This window comes from Phocoena sinus, chromosome 4, assembly GCF_008692025.1.
Source record: "Phocoena sinus isolate mPhoSin1 chromosome 4, mPhoSin1.pri, whole genome shotgun sequence".
In the NCBI taxonomy this organism is placed as follows: Eukaryota; Metazoa; Chordata; class Mammalia; order Artiodactyla; family Phocoenidae; genus Phocoena; species Phocoena sinus.
In genome coordinates this window covers 27567672-27583527 of record NC_045766.1, presented here as the reverse complement: position 1 = coordinate 27583527, position 15856 = coordinate 27567672, and the positions used below count along the sequence as shown (strand labels likewise).

The following is a 15856-nucleotide window of genomic DNA, read 5'->3' as shown; positions in this document are numbered from 1 at the left end:
GCCTTATTCATAAGCATTACTTAAAAGTGGCAAATTGGAGGATTTCAGGAATTATTCAAAGAAGATTTAGGGGTTTTATTTTGTTTGTTTGTTAAGGAGCTAGGAATGTGCCTTTTACCCAGTGTTCTTCGCTGCCCTTTTCAGGCAGCAATCGGCTCTCCTGACACTTGGTTAAGCCTCAGGACTTAAAAAGATCATTTCCTCGAACACTAATTTGAGCGAAATCTGGATTCAGAGTGTGGGTTTACACGCCCAGCTCGAATGTCTAATGTATCAAATCCTCGTTAACGAACGGCCCGCTCCGTGGCCGTGTCAGCCAAAGGTCAGCCCCGTGCAACAGGGCAGCGCGGTTCAAAAGCACTCTTCCAGCGCCCGGCCTCCCCCCTCCCCCCAAAAAAATTCCATCTTGCACATTTCAGTAATAGAGCACGCGGAGTCTCAATGAGAAATGCCAAGCTTGTTTTTCTTTCTTCCTTTCTTCCCTCACACTAGTGACTTATAAACGACCTGTCCTAAGGCAACTACAGAAAAATTAAGTTTATTTTTTTCCAGTGGGAAGGGAGGGGAGTCAGTGGACAAGGTAATTGTCGAAATGCCCTCAAGAGGCACGTATATTTGAGAAGTTGTGACTCTTAGAAATCTTCACTTAAAATAGTAATAATAATACTAACTTCACAGAATTCAAATGGAAACCATAAGTAAACTTTGTTGGGGACCTTAGGGATTAGAAACTGCTTAGGGGAAGGGGCACTTCTCCTCCCCCGCTCCCCTCCCCCAACACACACACACACACACACACACACACACACACACACACACACACACACACACAGTAGAGACCAGCAGAAAGCTTATTCTTAAAAGATAGCTTTAGTGGCTGTCCACAGGGACAAAGAGGATCCAGGAGAGCGAGGCGAGGCTGGACCCTCTTCGGTCCCTCCTCACTGGGGAGCCCCGCGACATCTCTGACTACCTTGGGGTGCTCGGCGTTCCTACACACCAGCCGCAGAGGCCAGGCTGGCGCGGCTGCTCCACGTCAGCCCAACTTCTCGGCGCGCGCCTCAGGCCCCTCGCGCACACGCAGCCGCGGGCCGACTCCGCCGGGAAGGTGGCGGGACGGGGTGGGGGAAAGGACTCGACTTACCGGGTCTGGGGTCTAGATTTCGGGCAAGGTTGGCAGCAGAGTGAGGCCGGGCAGACAGTCAGTCCTACCGGAGACGGGCAGTTTGGGCAGGGACTGAGGCGCGGCTGGGGCGGGGGAAAGGGGGAGGGAAGGAAAACGCCTGTCCGGCTTGGGGTCCCTCTTTCCTTGGCCCTGGCCCGCGCCCCCCGCCCCCGCTATCGCCTCCGCAGACCAAACTCGGCCTGGCCCGGGGAGGCCCCAGAGCCCGCCTCGCCGCCTGAAGTCAGAGCCTCCGGGCCTCAGGGACTCTGGCGCCGACCCCGGGGGCGCTGGGGGTGTCAGGGGCGGGGAAGGGGCGTCCCCGCTCTCTGGCCCGGAGAGGGCAACCGCGTCGCCGGCACGGACGCGGCGGCCAAGCGCGGGAGCCCCAAGTTCGCCGCGCCGGGCTGCCGGCTTGCAGACCCCGGCCTGCTCCCGCCCCCGCCCCTCCTTTCCCTCTAGCCCCCCCGCCAAATGCAAAGGGTTCTTTGGGCCTTGGCCTTTTGGGCAAGAACGCAGGAACCCACGCTGGGTTAGAGCTGCCCTGAGCGAGCCCGACCCAGGTCTTCATAATTAGCGTGGAGCTCGTAGAGTCTAGATCGCCCCCCTCTCCCAACATATTAAAACATAAAACGACCCAACTCGGGAATGGGTTTCCTGTGGGGTGGCCCTTGTGGCGGGGATTCGGTGGATGGAAGGTCTCTTCGCCCCTAACTAGACGCCCGGTGCTCTGTCCTCCGGGGACCTCGGACAAGAGAACTCTGGTGAGCCAGCCCCTTTCCACCGAGTCCCTGGGACCAGTCCCAGGCTGATTGGCTTCTGCCAGGCCTCCCTGGGCCAGGTCCCCGGCAGCTCTTCTTGGGCCACCCCTATGTTATTGAGCTCCCAGACTCGGATGCTGGGTGGGAGGACAGGACTTTTCCTAACAGGAACGTTTCCAAAACCCCTCTGCCACACCTCCAGGTTCAAAGCTGAAGACGTGGCGAGTGGTGGCTGTCAGGTGAAATGATGCTATGGCCCCCGGATCTCAGAACTGGCAGGAATGAAGCTGGCCCTGGATTAGCTGCAGTGCGAACCAAGCCGTGACAAAAGGCCGCTCCTGTTAGCAGTGAGGGAAGTGAGAGGCGTGGGCCCCATGGAATGGGTCTGTCCCTCCAGCTGAAAGTGAAATCCAGAGGAGGATTGGAACCTGTCTGGCAGCCATTTTCTGATGTCATGGGACCTAGGATTTTTGACCAAGACACCCAAAAGCATAACTCTATAGACAGTGGTGTGAGGATAGAGTGCCCCAGGGACTCTCCACTACCCCTCCCCTTTGTTTACAGGTGTTGGTCACTCCACCAGACATATTAGGCACTTGCTCTGGAAATGTCAGTACATTGACCACAAAATATTATGCAATGTGCAGACCCCCAGGAATGTCACCAGGAGGGGAAAGCAATAGCTCAGCCCCTGAACTCTGTGTTTCCCTCACCACACCCTACACTTTCCAGGTCTCCTGGCCAGGGCAGTTCCTCCACCAGTTGTCACGTTTGCACCATGTAGGCACGTTTGAGCTCAACAGGACTATACCAGCTCTTAAACATGTGCGAGCTGACGAGTCTTATTTGGGAAGGGTCGAGAGAAAACCCTAGAGCAATCGTTCAAGCAAGCGGCTGATAGCCCCCCGCATGAGTGGGTAGGGGCTGGGGGACAGCCAGAGACGGGAATAGGAACCCGGAGAGAGAAAGGAAAAGGGGGAGAAAGAGACAGACAAAGACAGGGGACACTCAAGCCTGGATCAGAGCAAAGAAAGAGGGTGGGCGATAGGAAAACCCTTAGTGCCCTGCCCTCCCACCTCAGGCGTGGGGTCTGTGACTGGATGGGGGCCAGGTGACTGGAGAGGACGTCTTCTCCAAAGAGCTAGAAGAACTGCCAGGGTGCCAGCTGCCTGGAAGGGGACAGGAGGAGGACAGCTCCTAAGTGGGCAGCGCTCGTAGTGCACTGGGGCGGCCCTTAAAGAATGGGAGATTGCCGGCCCACTGAATGGCTGGAGCCTACACTGTCTGCCTGGCTTTGTGAACTCACTTAAACCAGTGCGGTTTCAAAACAAACACGTGCAGCTTCCTCGCCGCACTATTTTGGCAGCCCGGCCAGCAGCTTTCGCAGGCCAGAGCCTCAGAGCTGTTCCCCGCGGCCCGTGTGGGCGGGGGGGGGGGGGGGGGGGGGCTCATGCATATTCATTAGCACGTGGAACCGCGGGCCCAGGGCCGCGCTTGCGCACTGCTCTCCCAGCCACAGTCCCAGCCCGCGGCAGCGACTTCGAAAGCACCCCGCAGGGCTGCAGGGTGGCGCAAGGGGCCCCTCAAACGCTGGCCGCCAGGCCTTCTGTGGAGGGGCTGTGGGGAAGTCTTGCTGTTCCACCCCACCGCCACAAACTCACCTCCAAAGCCTGTGTTCATATATTTTCAAGAAATTCTCCAGAACAAGAATCTCCCTTGACGCACAGACTCACCCACCCCTATCCTTTTTCGTGGTTTTACCTTCCTCCACAGTTTTCAGCTTTCGGTGCCAGAGGCTAGGATTTTCCCGGATAGACAGAAAAAAATTTTTTAAGGAGTTAGGATGTAAGCTTCTCTCACCTTCCTTATGTCCTTATGTTTTCTGTAGCTTAACGGGGATTATAACACAAAAGACAGAAGCAAAATAATCGTAATTTTTTTTTGAGTTTGCTAAGGTCGCTGGCCTTCGAACGTCTGTTGTATTTTTTTTTAGAGAGATATAATTCCCATCTGTTTATATCCATGCTTAATAGTTGATTCTTGTGTATGCTGTAGGTGAAAATATCACTGTGTAAGTTTCACAACCCGTGAATTCTTCTGCATAAACTTACAAAGATGACCCGCAATATCAGAGGCAGTCAAAATTTTGTGGACAAGAGACAGACAATGGAAGTCTCTAGTATCATTGACAAGCAATGTCATTTCCATACTAGATAGCTAAATTCAGTTTCTTATTCTTGAAAAACCCACCTCCAGTATAGCATCAACTGGAAACTTCATACTGTTTTAGCTCCTTGCTCTAAAGTGGAAATAAACGTTAGGAACTAATGCCAGAATTCAGCTTGCATGGTAAAAATAGCCCCTGGTTTGGGCTGATCTTGTTTCCTCTTACTTGGTGAGACACTCTGGAATGAACCTGACTTGCATAGATTAATGGAGAACACTGCTCATTTTTTGTGTATATTATGCCATTATACTTGCAATAAACTTTGAGGAAAAGGCTCAAATGTGGCATGCTATAGAAAGTTATTACCATTCTTTTCTTATTTCTTGCCCCAAACTAGTGATTATCATTTGAAAAAAAAAGAGATTGCTGTATAGTTACTCTTATAAAACCTTACATTCTACATCTAACCAGTTTAAATGGGTACATGTTACTGATAGTGAATAGGGTGGTAAAAAGCTGGAAAAAAAAAAAAACCTCAGCACCCCGAGTAATATGAACCTATAGCAACATGAACCAGGTTTGCCTGGCATAGATGAGATAAATCTTTCCACTGCCACTCTGTTTTCAAGAATTCTAAAACCAGAGAGTAATATGAACTGTGGCAAATTTTATGAAAACAACACTTTGTTTTCCTAATATGAACACATAGTTCTAAGAACTACACTTGATGCTAGGAGCAAGCGAGAACACTGTACCTAGAGAGGACAAGATAAATTTGTAATTAGTATTTTGAGTTGGAAAAAAAAAAAAGAAATGTGAGCTGGGAATCTGCTGACTTCATATCCAGTTCACAAATAATCAAAGACACAAGCTCAGTGCCTTCATTTTGAGTTTGCCAGACCACATAGAGTTACTCCTGGTCCATCATAAATTGGTGCTTCTCTTTAAGGACCAGAGCCTTCCCCGAGCTGCTTCCTGGAAAGCAGTATGCTCAGGTACCAACTCCACCAATACTGATTCACAAGGGGACCAGGACACTGATGACAACTTGACTTCTAAAAGGGAACATCAGGAAGGTTTCAGGGCTGGGCAAGGTATTTGGGGAATGTAGTTCTGTTGCCAGCCCTTTAAAAGTTCTGAGAAAACTTCACCATCAACAAATAAAAACATCTAAATGCCAGGCCCATGAGCAAAGAAGGTTAGTGCTATTTACACTGTCAGCTAAAGGAAAAAAAAAGAAAGAAAAAGAAAAAAAAATGATAAGCATATGGGGCAATTGAAAGGTTACATCTTTCTTTTGGAGGTGGTTTGCTTCTTAAAGGTTAACTTGAATGCTTGACTTTAAAAAATCAAAATCATCAGCTGCAAATGCTTAAAGCAGTTGGGGGTAGCTTTTGAAGAAGAAAACAAAAGATCTGAAATGTTTGAAAATTACTTAGCCCCCATATAAATGGAGCTTGTATATTTACATGCTTACTCTATAAATGTACACACACACACATACCACAACTCATTTCTCTTCATTTCTCAAACACGGTTGCTTGTAGTCAGGCATCTTTTGTTGACGCAATATAACTTTTTAATAACTTGTTAGCTGTTCTAATCATTTGATAGTGATAGAAAACAATGCAGTCAAAATATGAACCAGGACGGCTTTCTGCCTAAATCAAAATCCACAGCTACACACACAAACCAGCCATTTGCAGCATCTTCAACTCCTGCTAAATAGGGTCTAACAATATATTTCGCTGTTCACATTCATGTATTTCAAAACCTAATAGCCCATGAAGAAAAGTAGAAAGAATACATCCCAAGAAGCAAACATTAAAGGTACCAGCAAAATAATAGACTACATTTAAGTTTGAAGCAGTATTTTAGGCAACCTACATCATTAATGACTTTTTCTTTGGGATAAGTGTTGGAGAAGAGAATGCATAAGGGGGACTGGCATAAATATTGGCTTCTACTTAAAAGTTCCTTTCTGGTGAGTGAGGTTATTCACAAACACATTTGAGTACTCCTCAAATGGTTTTCTAAAAAAAAATTATTTGGCATTCAACGTCTAAAAAATTTTTTTAATATGAATTAGTTTTGAAGTAAACATTTATCCCTAAAATTTATCTTTTAAATGTCCTACTTAAATCATATATCATAGTATGATATTTTATTATTATACTATGTTATTAAAGTTTAAAAGGGCATCAGGTACATAACAAATAATGAGACATTTATATTTCCAAATTTGAAGTAAACTGCTTTCAGGAATGGTCAAAGGAAAAATACACTCATACTATCTTCCTAAATACACTAACAAAGTTATAAAAGTACTGTTGTTATTATTATTATACTTATATCAGACTCCCAGACATTCTAATCTCTAAAGGAAAGGGAAGGATTATTAATTGAGGTGTTTACCTTTCTTTCCTAGAGAGATGAGCTATTTTCTATGTTTATTAATTATTGGCCCTAATGTCCGGAATCACTTCAACTACTATGCTGTTAGTTAATTTTAAACCTCCAAAGCCAACTGGGGCCAGCTTATAGTCTCACAGATTTTCGGAACCAGCAACAATTTCTGCTGAGGTGTTCAACTTCCTTAAATCTCACCAAACCTTGCAAGGTGGCGCTCTTTTCATGAAAGGTTGATCTTTACTCTTATAGATCACAAAAACAATCTTTTAAAAGTTAAACACCACTGTCTCTAGTTTTTGATGTGCTACAGAAAGTATAGCAAATCCCCTCCTACCTAGTAAAACTTTGCTGCCTAAAAGTGACAAATACAAATAGCAAGCAATGAAAGGATGAGTCAAAAAAATTTTAAGTGAATTTAACATTTTGATTTTGTAATTGGTCAATGGTACACTTCGAAACAGATATGAGTATCTTAAGGGGGTCTCACACTCTTGAGGGTTTTCCCCTCTTGCTTTCCTTCTCAGAGTCACACATAACATTGTATATTAAAGATGCAAGTCTGGGTTCCTACTTGCCTACAGTGAGGTCAGTTTCCGTCTTGTGCTCTGACATATCAGCACCCTTGCAACTACAGCCAAGGCCCTGATTTGTGATCTCCGGCTACGCTGTCTGCTTAATGGGGCGATCATGCAAGCTACAACCAGAGACAAAGAAGCTCACGTTCCTACCAGCGCAGCTAACTTCGAGGGAGCAGCATAGCTTGCAAATCTATCAAACTAAACTGCAAGAAAGACAATCTGATTTAGAGAAAAGGCGTTCTGCTACAGTCATTAAGCACAAGTAATTTAGATTTTTTATATTGTCTTCTCATTTACAAATTTACTGTATCAACGCCAGCCAATGGAACGAATTTCTTAAGTAAATGAGAAATAAATAAAAGAGATGGAAAGATAATCAAATTACATAAAATAATTCTCTTCTCTATATGTATTTTTGAGAGAACTAATAACTGGCAAAATTATAGGAATAATAACGTATCACAGGAAGTAATTAATTTAAATTAGCATCACGTTTGAAGAAATATAAGTAAAATGCTTTATGGAGGTTTACTTTTGTACAAAGAAGGAAGGCCTGGAAAAGCATGCATCGACATCCTGAAAATTAATTATGGCCATAAATGGTTTAATTGAAGACAGCAATTTAAAATATGATATTGTAAATCTGCAACTTGGTTTCAACTCGGGGAATTTAATTTGGGGGACAGCAGAACCCTTGGCTGTAAGTTCATTTGCAAAGCTGCAGAGCGAGTCCTTGAGCTTCTGACAATTTGCCTACATTAATATTGATATCGCCTGCGCGATCTATTTCTGTTATTTTTATGGTTGTTATTCTATGTCTGCAAAGGTCATTTAAATTATACTGCGGCCGAAAATTTGTTTCATAAATTTTGATATAAATACTAATTACACCCTCTCGGAGAGCCAGCAGGGTAGCGTTCATTTATCACGTTTATATGACCTGCGATGACAGAAAGGGAAGACTGGTGAGCTTTTCCCAAGACCCACTAAGGCTGGCAGAAGAGGCAGCAGGTTGCTGGGGATGAAGAAGAAATTCCTACCACAATCACTGAGATTTAAGAATCTTTAATAACGTACGAAAGGTTACCAAACAGTTCTGGAAACTAAAGTGTACATACGAGTTCTTCTAGCCATAAATATTGAATAGCTGTAACATGAATAAACCGGCCCTTTACATGCGGATAAATATGGAAACTAGGAATTATATACATTATGTGGTTGTATCTTTTGCCAAAAGCAACGGACAGTTATAGTTTATATCTTTTTTTAATATCACTTTACATAAACAAATGGAACAGTTTGACACGCAGATCCAGGCTCGTACTATACGAATTCTTGACAGGACGTGAAAACAACATTTTACTGCACTAAAGTACTTAGACTTTGGGACGAAATGTTTGCACTTTATACAAAAAAAGCACATTAATACCAATAATATTCTGTTAGATCGACGTGGAGACTGTAATCGTACAAAGTAATTCACATTTTGGTACACATTTACTAGAACATTCTTGCCATTCAGTACAAACAGTTGGCTTTCGGCCGCCCACCCCTCCCCCCTCCGCCCTCCCCCCAGCCCCTCCCCCCTCCCCCAATGCAAAGACCACAACGCCACGATCCCACCCCACCCCCCCGTTCCAACCAAGATATAACTATATACAGAATCCAACAGTACAGTTTTAAGCTAATAATTCTGTATTTACAAGAATGCAAAGAAGAAAGAAAAAAAAAAAGCCGACTCCCAGAGAGCCTGTTCAGATTCCCAGGAGAAACTGGCCCTCGGGGTTGGCGGCATTTGGTCAGGCGACCGCCTTCTCCACCCCCCTCCCACCCCTTGGCTACCAAGCCTTTGCCAAACTAAGAAAAAAAAAAAATGTAAAGGTTTGGTGCTTCTCTCTTACTCGGTCCTGGGTCTATCGGCAGGTTTAGAAAAAATAGGATTAGGGGGTGGGGAGGGGACTCTTCTGATGCTCAGGGTTCTTTCAGTAATATTTTGTATGTGTGTGTGTGCTCAGTCTCTTAAATAGGGTTTTGTTCGGTGTTTTGTTTCTGATTTTAAACGTACCATTCGTTAAAATTGGAAGAGAGCGCGCTGTGGCCGGCTGTGTGGTGGACCGCGGAGGAGGAAGGCGACAGGGAGCTGGTGGTCGGGTTGTCTGTGGAGGGAGACACGATGGTGGGCGGCGTGGAGGACTCATAGCCCGAGCTGGCGGCCGGCGAAGGTTGAGAGCCCTGCGAGGAGGATTCGTGGACCTGCGGGAATAAAGTCGCGTTTTTACGGAGATAAAGACCCGCCGCGGCGGCCGCCTGGGGGGATGAAGGCCGCGCGCTGCCTCCCCCAGGAGCCCTGGATCCCCTTGAACTCCAGGGAGGCCGGACCCGCGGGACTTGGGCTTGGTTGCCCCGCCTCGGCCCGGCAGAGGCTGGGCTCTGCGGAGGGACAGTGCCCCGGGGACTCAACAAAAGAAAATATCTAGGGAGGGGGAGGCTGGATGTGAGGCCAGAGCCTGAGATGGTCCTCACGGCAGCCGCTGAACGTTGCTTGCTCAGGGTTAGGTGAGCCAGCGCTCAGGACCGCGTGCAAGACCCCAACTCTCTGCCCAACGCTGCCAGCCAAGCCGCCATGGCCGCAACTTCGTCAGCATCATCCCGCTTGGGCTGTCCTGGCTCCCCATCAGTCGCGGCCTCTGTTAAGAGTGCTCACTTCTTTTGATTTTTATTATTAAACAGTAAATTTAGAACGGTCTTGGGTGGCCCCATCTCCTCTCCCAGCCCCCGCCCTCTCTGCCCAGCCCCAGTCAGCAGAGAGGAATCGTTGCCGTTCCGCCTCTGCCGGCTCCTGCCACCGCCCGGCTGCCACTCGCCGCCCGACCCCGGCCGAAGAGCTGAGCGGGTTCTTGGCTCCAAGGCGGGCGGCGAGAGCGCGGCGATTACCTTCATGTGTTTGCGCAACGAGCTGGGGTGCGTGTAGGATTTGTCGCACATCTTGCAAAGATAGGGCTTGTCACTCGTGTGCACGTGCATGTGCTTCTTGCGATCGCTGCTATTGGCGAAGCGTCGGTCGCAGCCCTCGAACTCGCACTTGAAGGGCTTCTCCCCTGGTGCGAAAGGCAAGAAAGAGACAGGTCTGGTTAGAACAAACCCTGCGGCTCTTTTCTAAAAATTAAACAAAAGGAAAAAATAAAAACAAAAATTAAAAAGGCAGCGGCCCAGGGTTAACACTTTGCAAGCTCAAAACCGGGATCTTTAACAAAGTCATATATCTGCATTGGAATTTTAAACATCTGAACTATTTTAACCCTTAATCCAATTAGATCCAGATTTTATTATTTTATTATTATTATTATTAGTGGTCGTGGTAGTTTTTTAGATCCCAGAGTAGCAGCAGGTCTGGCTGCTGGTTTTTAGGCCCGGGGTTATACAGACGACTTCAGGCAGCTTCTACCTAGTTCTAGGTTTCTAATTTTCACATTCCGGGCCAATTCTTCTGCTGTTTTGCTCTTCTCTCCTCCCCTTACCTCCTCCCCGACGCTCCGCACCCCGCTCGTCGCCGCCCCCACTCCACCCCACCCCTATACACACTCACATTTTATAGGATAATCCGGGCCGAGATCTCGGCGCCGCAAATTCTTCCCTGGCTCCGGCGTAAAACGCCAAGTTCCAAACGCAGTACTCAGAAATCACCCGGGCAAACCAGGACAGGGAAGCAGACCGGATTCCCGGCCTTGTTGGCCCAAGAGGCCCAGAATGGCCTGCCCGACCCACACTAGGGCCCTGAGCTCGCCGCGAACTTTTCTTTTAACTGCGCCCGACCGGTCTATTTATTTTTAAAGGCCAACTCAGGGCATTCGGTGTTTCGAAGAGTCCTCACAGAATCTAACTGACAAAGCGGACTTCTCCGCCTTCTGCTGACTTCCCCGACTCCTCAAGCCTGCTCACAAACAAGTCACTACTAAAATCGGGGCTCTTTAAATATACATAAGCCCCCTCAGGCCCGACTGACTTCCTTTCACCGTCGCCACCCCCTCTTTTCTGTCTCTATTTTTGTTTCTTTCTGGGCCCCTTCATCCGATCTCCTCCAATTTCCTCAGCTCCTTCCTTTGGCAAAGTCCTCACTAAGGTGCGTGGAGAGGGGATGTTGGCCGAAAGCAAACGTTTAGATTCGCCTGCAGCTGGAGCGGCTGGCGCCTCCGCTGCCGCCGCCGCCGGGAGCCGGCCACCTCTCCCGGCTTCGCGCGCACCAAGGGCTCCGCAAAACAGGGTTTGTCTCTCAGCTCTCCCCGCCTTTTTTTAGTTCTCATTTAAAAATCTATATCCCTAGATCCCTCTAATCCGATCCTCTCTGTACTTTACCAGAATTTCAAGCTGCAAACTAAAAACCAGCACATATTTTCGCTGTCTGCCTGCTGGAATCTGACTTCCAGACCCAACCGAGGCCGGGTTTGTGCGCCCCCGCCGCTGACTTTTGGATTTCGGGTCCCAGGCCTGGGATAGGGAACGAGGGGTGTCAAGGACAGCCGTTTCCGTACCTGTGTGCGTCCTTTTGTGGATCTTTAAGTTCTCAGAACGGGCGAAGACCTTGCCGCAGCCAGGGAAGGGGCAGGGGAAGGGCTTCTCGCCCGTGTGCACGCGGATGTGGTTGACCAGTTTGTATTTGGCTTTGAAGGGCTTGCCCTCGCGCGGACACTCCTCCCAGAAGCAGATGTGGTTACTCTGCTCGGGTCCGCCGACGTGCTCCACTGTGACGTGCGTGACCAGCTCGTGCATGGTGCTGAAAGTTTTGTTGCACGACTTTTTGGGGTTGGCCAGCTGCTCGGGCTCGATCCACTTGCAGATGAGCTCCTGTTTGATGGGCTGGCGCATATAGCGGAAGAAGGCGCCGGCGCCGTGATGCGCGGCCATGTTCACGTTCATGGGCCCGTAGCCGTGCAGCTGCGGCGCGGCATAGTGCTCTGAACGCGGACTGGTCACCTGGCCATACTGCTCGGGCCGCGGGTACATGTCCCCCGAGAAGCCAAGCCTCATCTGCCCGTTAACCACGTTGGGCGATGCATGGCCCGCCGCCTGCTCGTGAAGGCCGGGGAAGAGGAGGTGGCCCGCGGCGTCCGTGTGGCCGTGTGGGCCCCCGAAGCCCCCGGCTGAAGCAGCGAACAGACTGTGCTGCGCGCTGGCTGCAGCCGCCGCGTCGCCAAAGCCCCGGTTGCGGAACAGAAAGTCCCGCGTGGAGTTGAAGGCTGCGCTCGAATAGGAGCCGACGTGGCCCGGATGGTGGTGATGTCCCAGGGCCGCCGCAGCCGCGTAGCCGGGAGCCTGAGACGTGAAGGCCGTCTGGCCCGCGGAGGCCAGCTCGTGCGAGCTGGGGTTGAGCTTGAAGGCACCCATGCCGTCGGCGAACGGGTTGATGCCCAGGCCCACGTCGCGCTCGGCCACGTCGCCCGCCGAGTGGTGGCGGGACGCGCCAAAGGTGGTCACGCCGATCGCGGGGTACTGGGGGCCGGCGTCCAGGAGCATCGTGGCTGCTCGGGGCGAGCCCCGGCCTCCCCCGCCCCCCCCACCCTCGCCCGCCGAGGAGGGAAAATTAGGAGGAGGAGGAGGAGGTAGTGGAGGAGGAGGAACGGGAGGCGGAGGAAGAGGAGGAAGAAGAAGAGGAGGGAGGAGGAGTCGACCCACCTCGCGAAGTCCTAGCCTGCAGGCAGCGGCGCGGCGCGCCGGGGCGCCCGCCCGGCCAAGCGCGGGGAAGCCTGACTGCTGCGGGCCGCGAGCAAGGCGGGCTCCGGCGCCCGCCGAGCAGACCCTGCCGGCCCGGCTAGCACTTTCTCGCCGCTCAGTCTCTGCCGAGAGGACCCCGCGTCAAGGCTGCCCAGGGAAAGGCATGGAGCATCTCAGCTCCCCAAAAAAACTTCCTCCCGGATTTGTAGCATAGAGGAATGTGAGCGCCGGAGCAGCGACTGCTAGCCCTCTCTCCGCCTCGCGCCGTACGCCCCTCCTCACTTCTCCACTGCCCCTCGCCCTTTCTTTTCTCTCTCTCTCTCTCTCTCTCTCTCCTTTCTCTCAGGCTCGCCTCCTCGCTCCTTCACTCTTTTTCCCCCTCTGCTTTTTGCAAAAAAAAAAAAAAAAAAAAGGGGGGGTGGAGGGGGAGAAAAAAAAGAAAGAAAGAAAAAGCCAAAGAAAAGGCGCAAATCATGCACAATATTGTCTTTTGCGGTTTATCTTCCTGGGGAGAAACTTTCACCTCCTCAGCCGGGCGGTGAGCGCGAGACTGATAGCAGCAATCATTCCTGCAGATAAATGAATTGAAAGGACGACACCGTCCCCCCCTTGATGAATGGGAGCAGGGGGAGGCGTCACGTGCTGCCGACGCGGGCGCCCATTGGTGTGCCCGCGCTCCCCCCGCCCGCAGCCGCCGCGCCAACGGAGGGCGCGCCGAGGCGCCGCGCGCCTTTCATTGGCCCGCCCGCCTCATCAATCCCAGGTATTGTAAAGCGCTTGACATCCCCTTTTGACAAACAGGGCTGCCAGGAGTAGCAACTTTTTTTTTAGCCAAATTTTTCCCCTCTTCTCATGGAAAAAAATTTTAGCCACGATTTCTTTTCCTTTTCGCAGTCATATACATTCTCTCTCCTCTTTATCCGTATCCCTCTCCCTTTCCCTCTCCATCTCTCTTTCTCTATCTTGTCCTTCTTCAGACCTGCTCTTAGCTGAGCGATTAGCGACTTCGGGCGTCTCCGAGAACAGGAGGCGGGGATGGGGCTGGTAAACACAGCTAAGGCACTTCCAGAATGTCCCGATTCAGCAACTTTCTTTTCTTTCTTTCCCCCTGTCCCCGCCTTGAAGGGCAGCAAAGGAGGCTTTTGTTATTTGCTCCGTTTGAAGTTCGCTTCCCTCTTGCTTCGTCCCCCTCCTGTTTATAATTTAAGATCTCGGGAGCACACAGGCACACACCACTTTCTCTTTACCAGAAATGTGATTTCTGAGGATAACCGGTTGCCTCGATTTTCTCACTGTTATCAAATCAATCAGACTTCCTGCTCCCTCCTCCCCCCAAAAAATAAGCACAGGTGGATGAGAGCTCCAACTTTCCAGGTTCAGGGTTTTTTGTTTTTGTGTGCGGTTTTTTTTTTTTTTAGCAAATTGAAAACATTGTTGCCGATTTTTTTTTTCCTTTCCTGTGTTATTCTTTTCTTTTCTCCCTTTTCCCTAGTCTCCCGTGTCTGCCCCCACTAAGCCCTCTCTCTGCACTCCTGTTCCCAACCCTGGCCCCTTTCATTCAGGTAAAACTGTAAATTTCCCAACACGCCATTGTTCTTCAGGACTGCCCAAAGCTCCCTAGAAATCCCCGAATACTTTTTTTGGTATTTAAATCTGCGATAGATAGGACCAATGTAAATTTTGTGACATTCAAACCTTTTCTAGTTCACAAATCAGTCACCCTTGTCACAGTTATTGAAATTCCGCAACTCACCACACCAGGACGGTGGAAAAAGCGGGCGCGGTCTTTGTTGCCGACCAGGCTTTTGATCGCCAGAGAAAATTTACTTACCTTCAGATGAGTGAGCAGAAAAAGAAATAACACTCCCTTTGATTTAGTTAGGAAAATGCAGACATTTGGATTCAGTGCAAACATACAACACTCGCTTGTTTTCGCGATGCGGCCCTCGATTAACCTGTCTTTGCCCAGCGCAAAGTCTATTCAACAACTGCGCGTAGTTGCTTTTTGTCCCGTCCACAAAGAGCCATTGACTATATATTAAAATGATTGTTGAAAGGTAGAGGAGTATGGCACTTAAAAGCAGGGAAAAAAATCCCTGTGACTCAATCAATTAAGGCGAGCAACATTTATGCATTTCAAAAAATGCATGAGGATGCGGGGGGTTGGGGGATGAAGGTTGCATTTCTCCGCAGCTCTGTTTAAAACCCAGCAGCCCAGGCCGAGGGTTTAGCTGAAGAGTCTGCATATTCATTAGGTCTAATTATTTTCTAGTAAGGAAAACACAAAAAGCCAAGAGTCGGAATCCTTCAATTTGCCCTTTGTTTCTAACTTCATTTGGCTTCTTTGCAGCTGAATCACAGCCCTAAACTCTTTTCTCAGACAAAGAGACCTCAACTCATCCTTTCACAGGCGGCCCCGTTAGGAAACTCACCAGTGCCTGGGCAAGAGGAAGATGAAAATGAACATTTTTTGCCCAGTCGCCTGCTCGGGCTGCACAGGCTGGAAGAAGGCAGGGTCAGCGTCGGCCTGTCCTCCTTTCTGGCTTTCTGGTCTTTTCATCGACTAGATTCTCGCTTGGGGCTGGCGAGCTGAGCTGCCCTTTCCCTGGGCTCTCCCTGCTCAAAACTGGACTTCTGTTAGCTGGGATGGTTTCCTGGTGTCTGAAGGAAACTGGCTGAGCATTTGCGCTTGTTGTGCTGGGAAATAGAAATTTGAGAAAGAAAAAAAATATCAAATGTTCGGTCCCCAGCAACAAGTCTGAGTGCAGCAGCCCCCGAATTCCCTGCCAGCTTTGAGTGGAACAAGGATGGGGGAATGAAGGCAAAGGGATGGGGCTTGAGGGGCGGTTTTAAAAAGAAACTGTTATATACTTTGTTTTTTAAAAAGATATATCGGAGCCACTCAGAGTCTTTTCTGCTGCCTACAAGGGAAATTTGGATCCTGCTTCCACTGCAGTTGTAAAACTCTTATCTGCAAGGAGAGGCTTTCTCTAGAGGCTGTACTGCTTTCACCAGGGAGAACAAATCTTGAACCCACCTCTCCTGCCTTTAAAAAAACAACAACAAC

General features: G+C 49.3%; 1 protein-coding gene across 1 annotated transcript; it reads right to left on the bottom strand.

Moving 5' to 3' along the window:
• Positions 1–6035: 6035 nt before the first annotated feature.
• ZIC1 (Zic family member 1) lies at positions 6036–13375 on the bottom strand. Its single transcript, XM_032630893.1, has 3 exons — positions 11610–13375; positions 10015–10178; positions 6036–9333 (listed from the first exon to the last, which is right to left on the bottom strand). The coding sequence occupies exons 1-3, from the start codon at positions 12589–12591 to the stop codon at positions 9136–9138; spliced, it is 1344 nt and encodes a 447-aa protein (XP_032486784.1). The 5' UTR covers positions 12592–13375; the 3' UTR covers positions 6036–9135.
• Positions 13376–15856: the final 2481 nt, after the last annotated feature.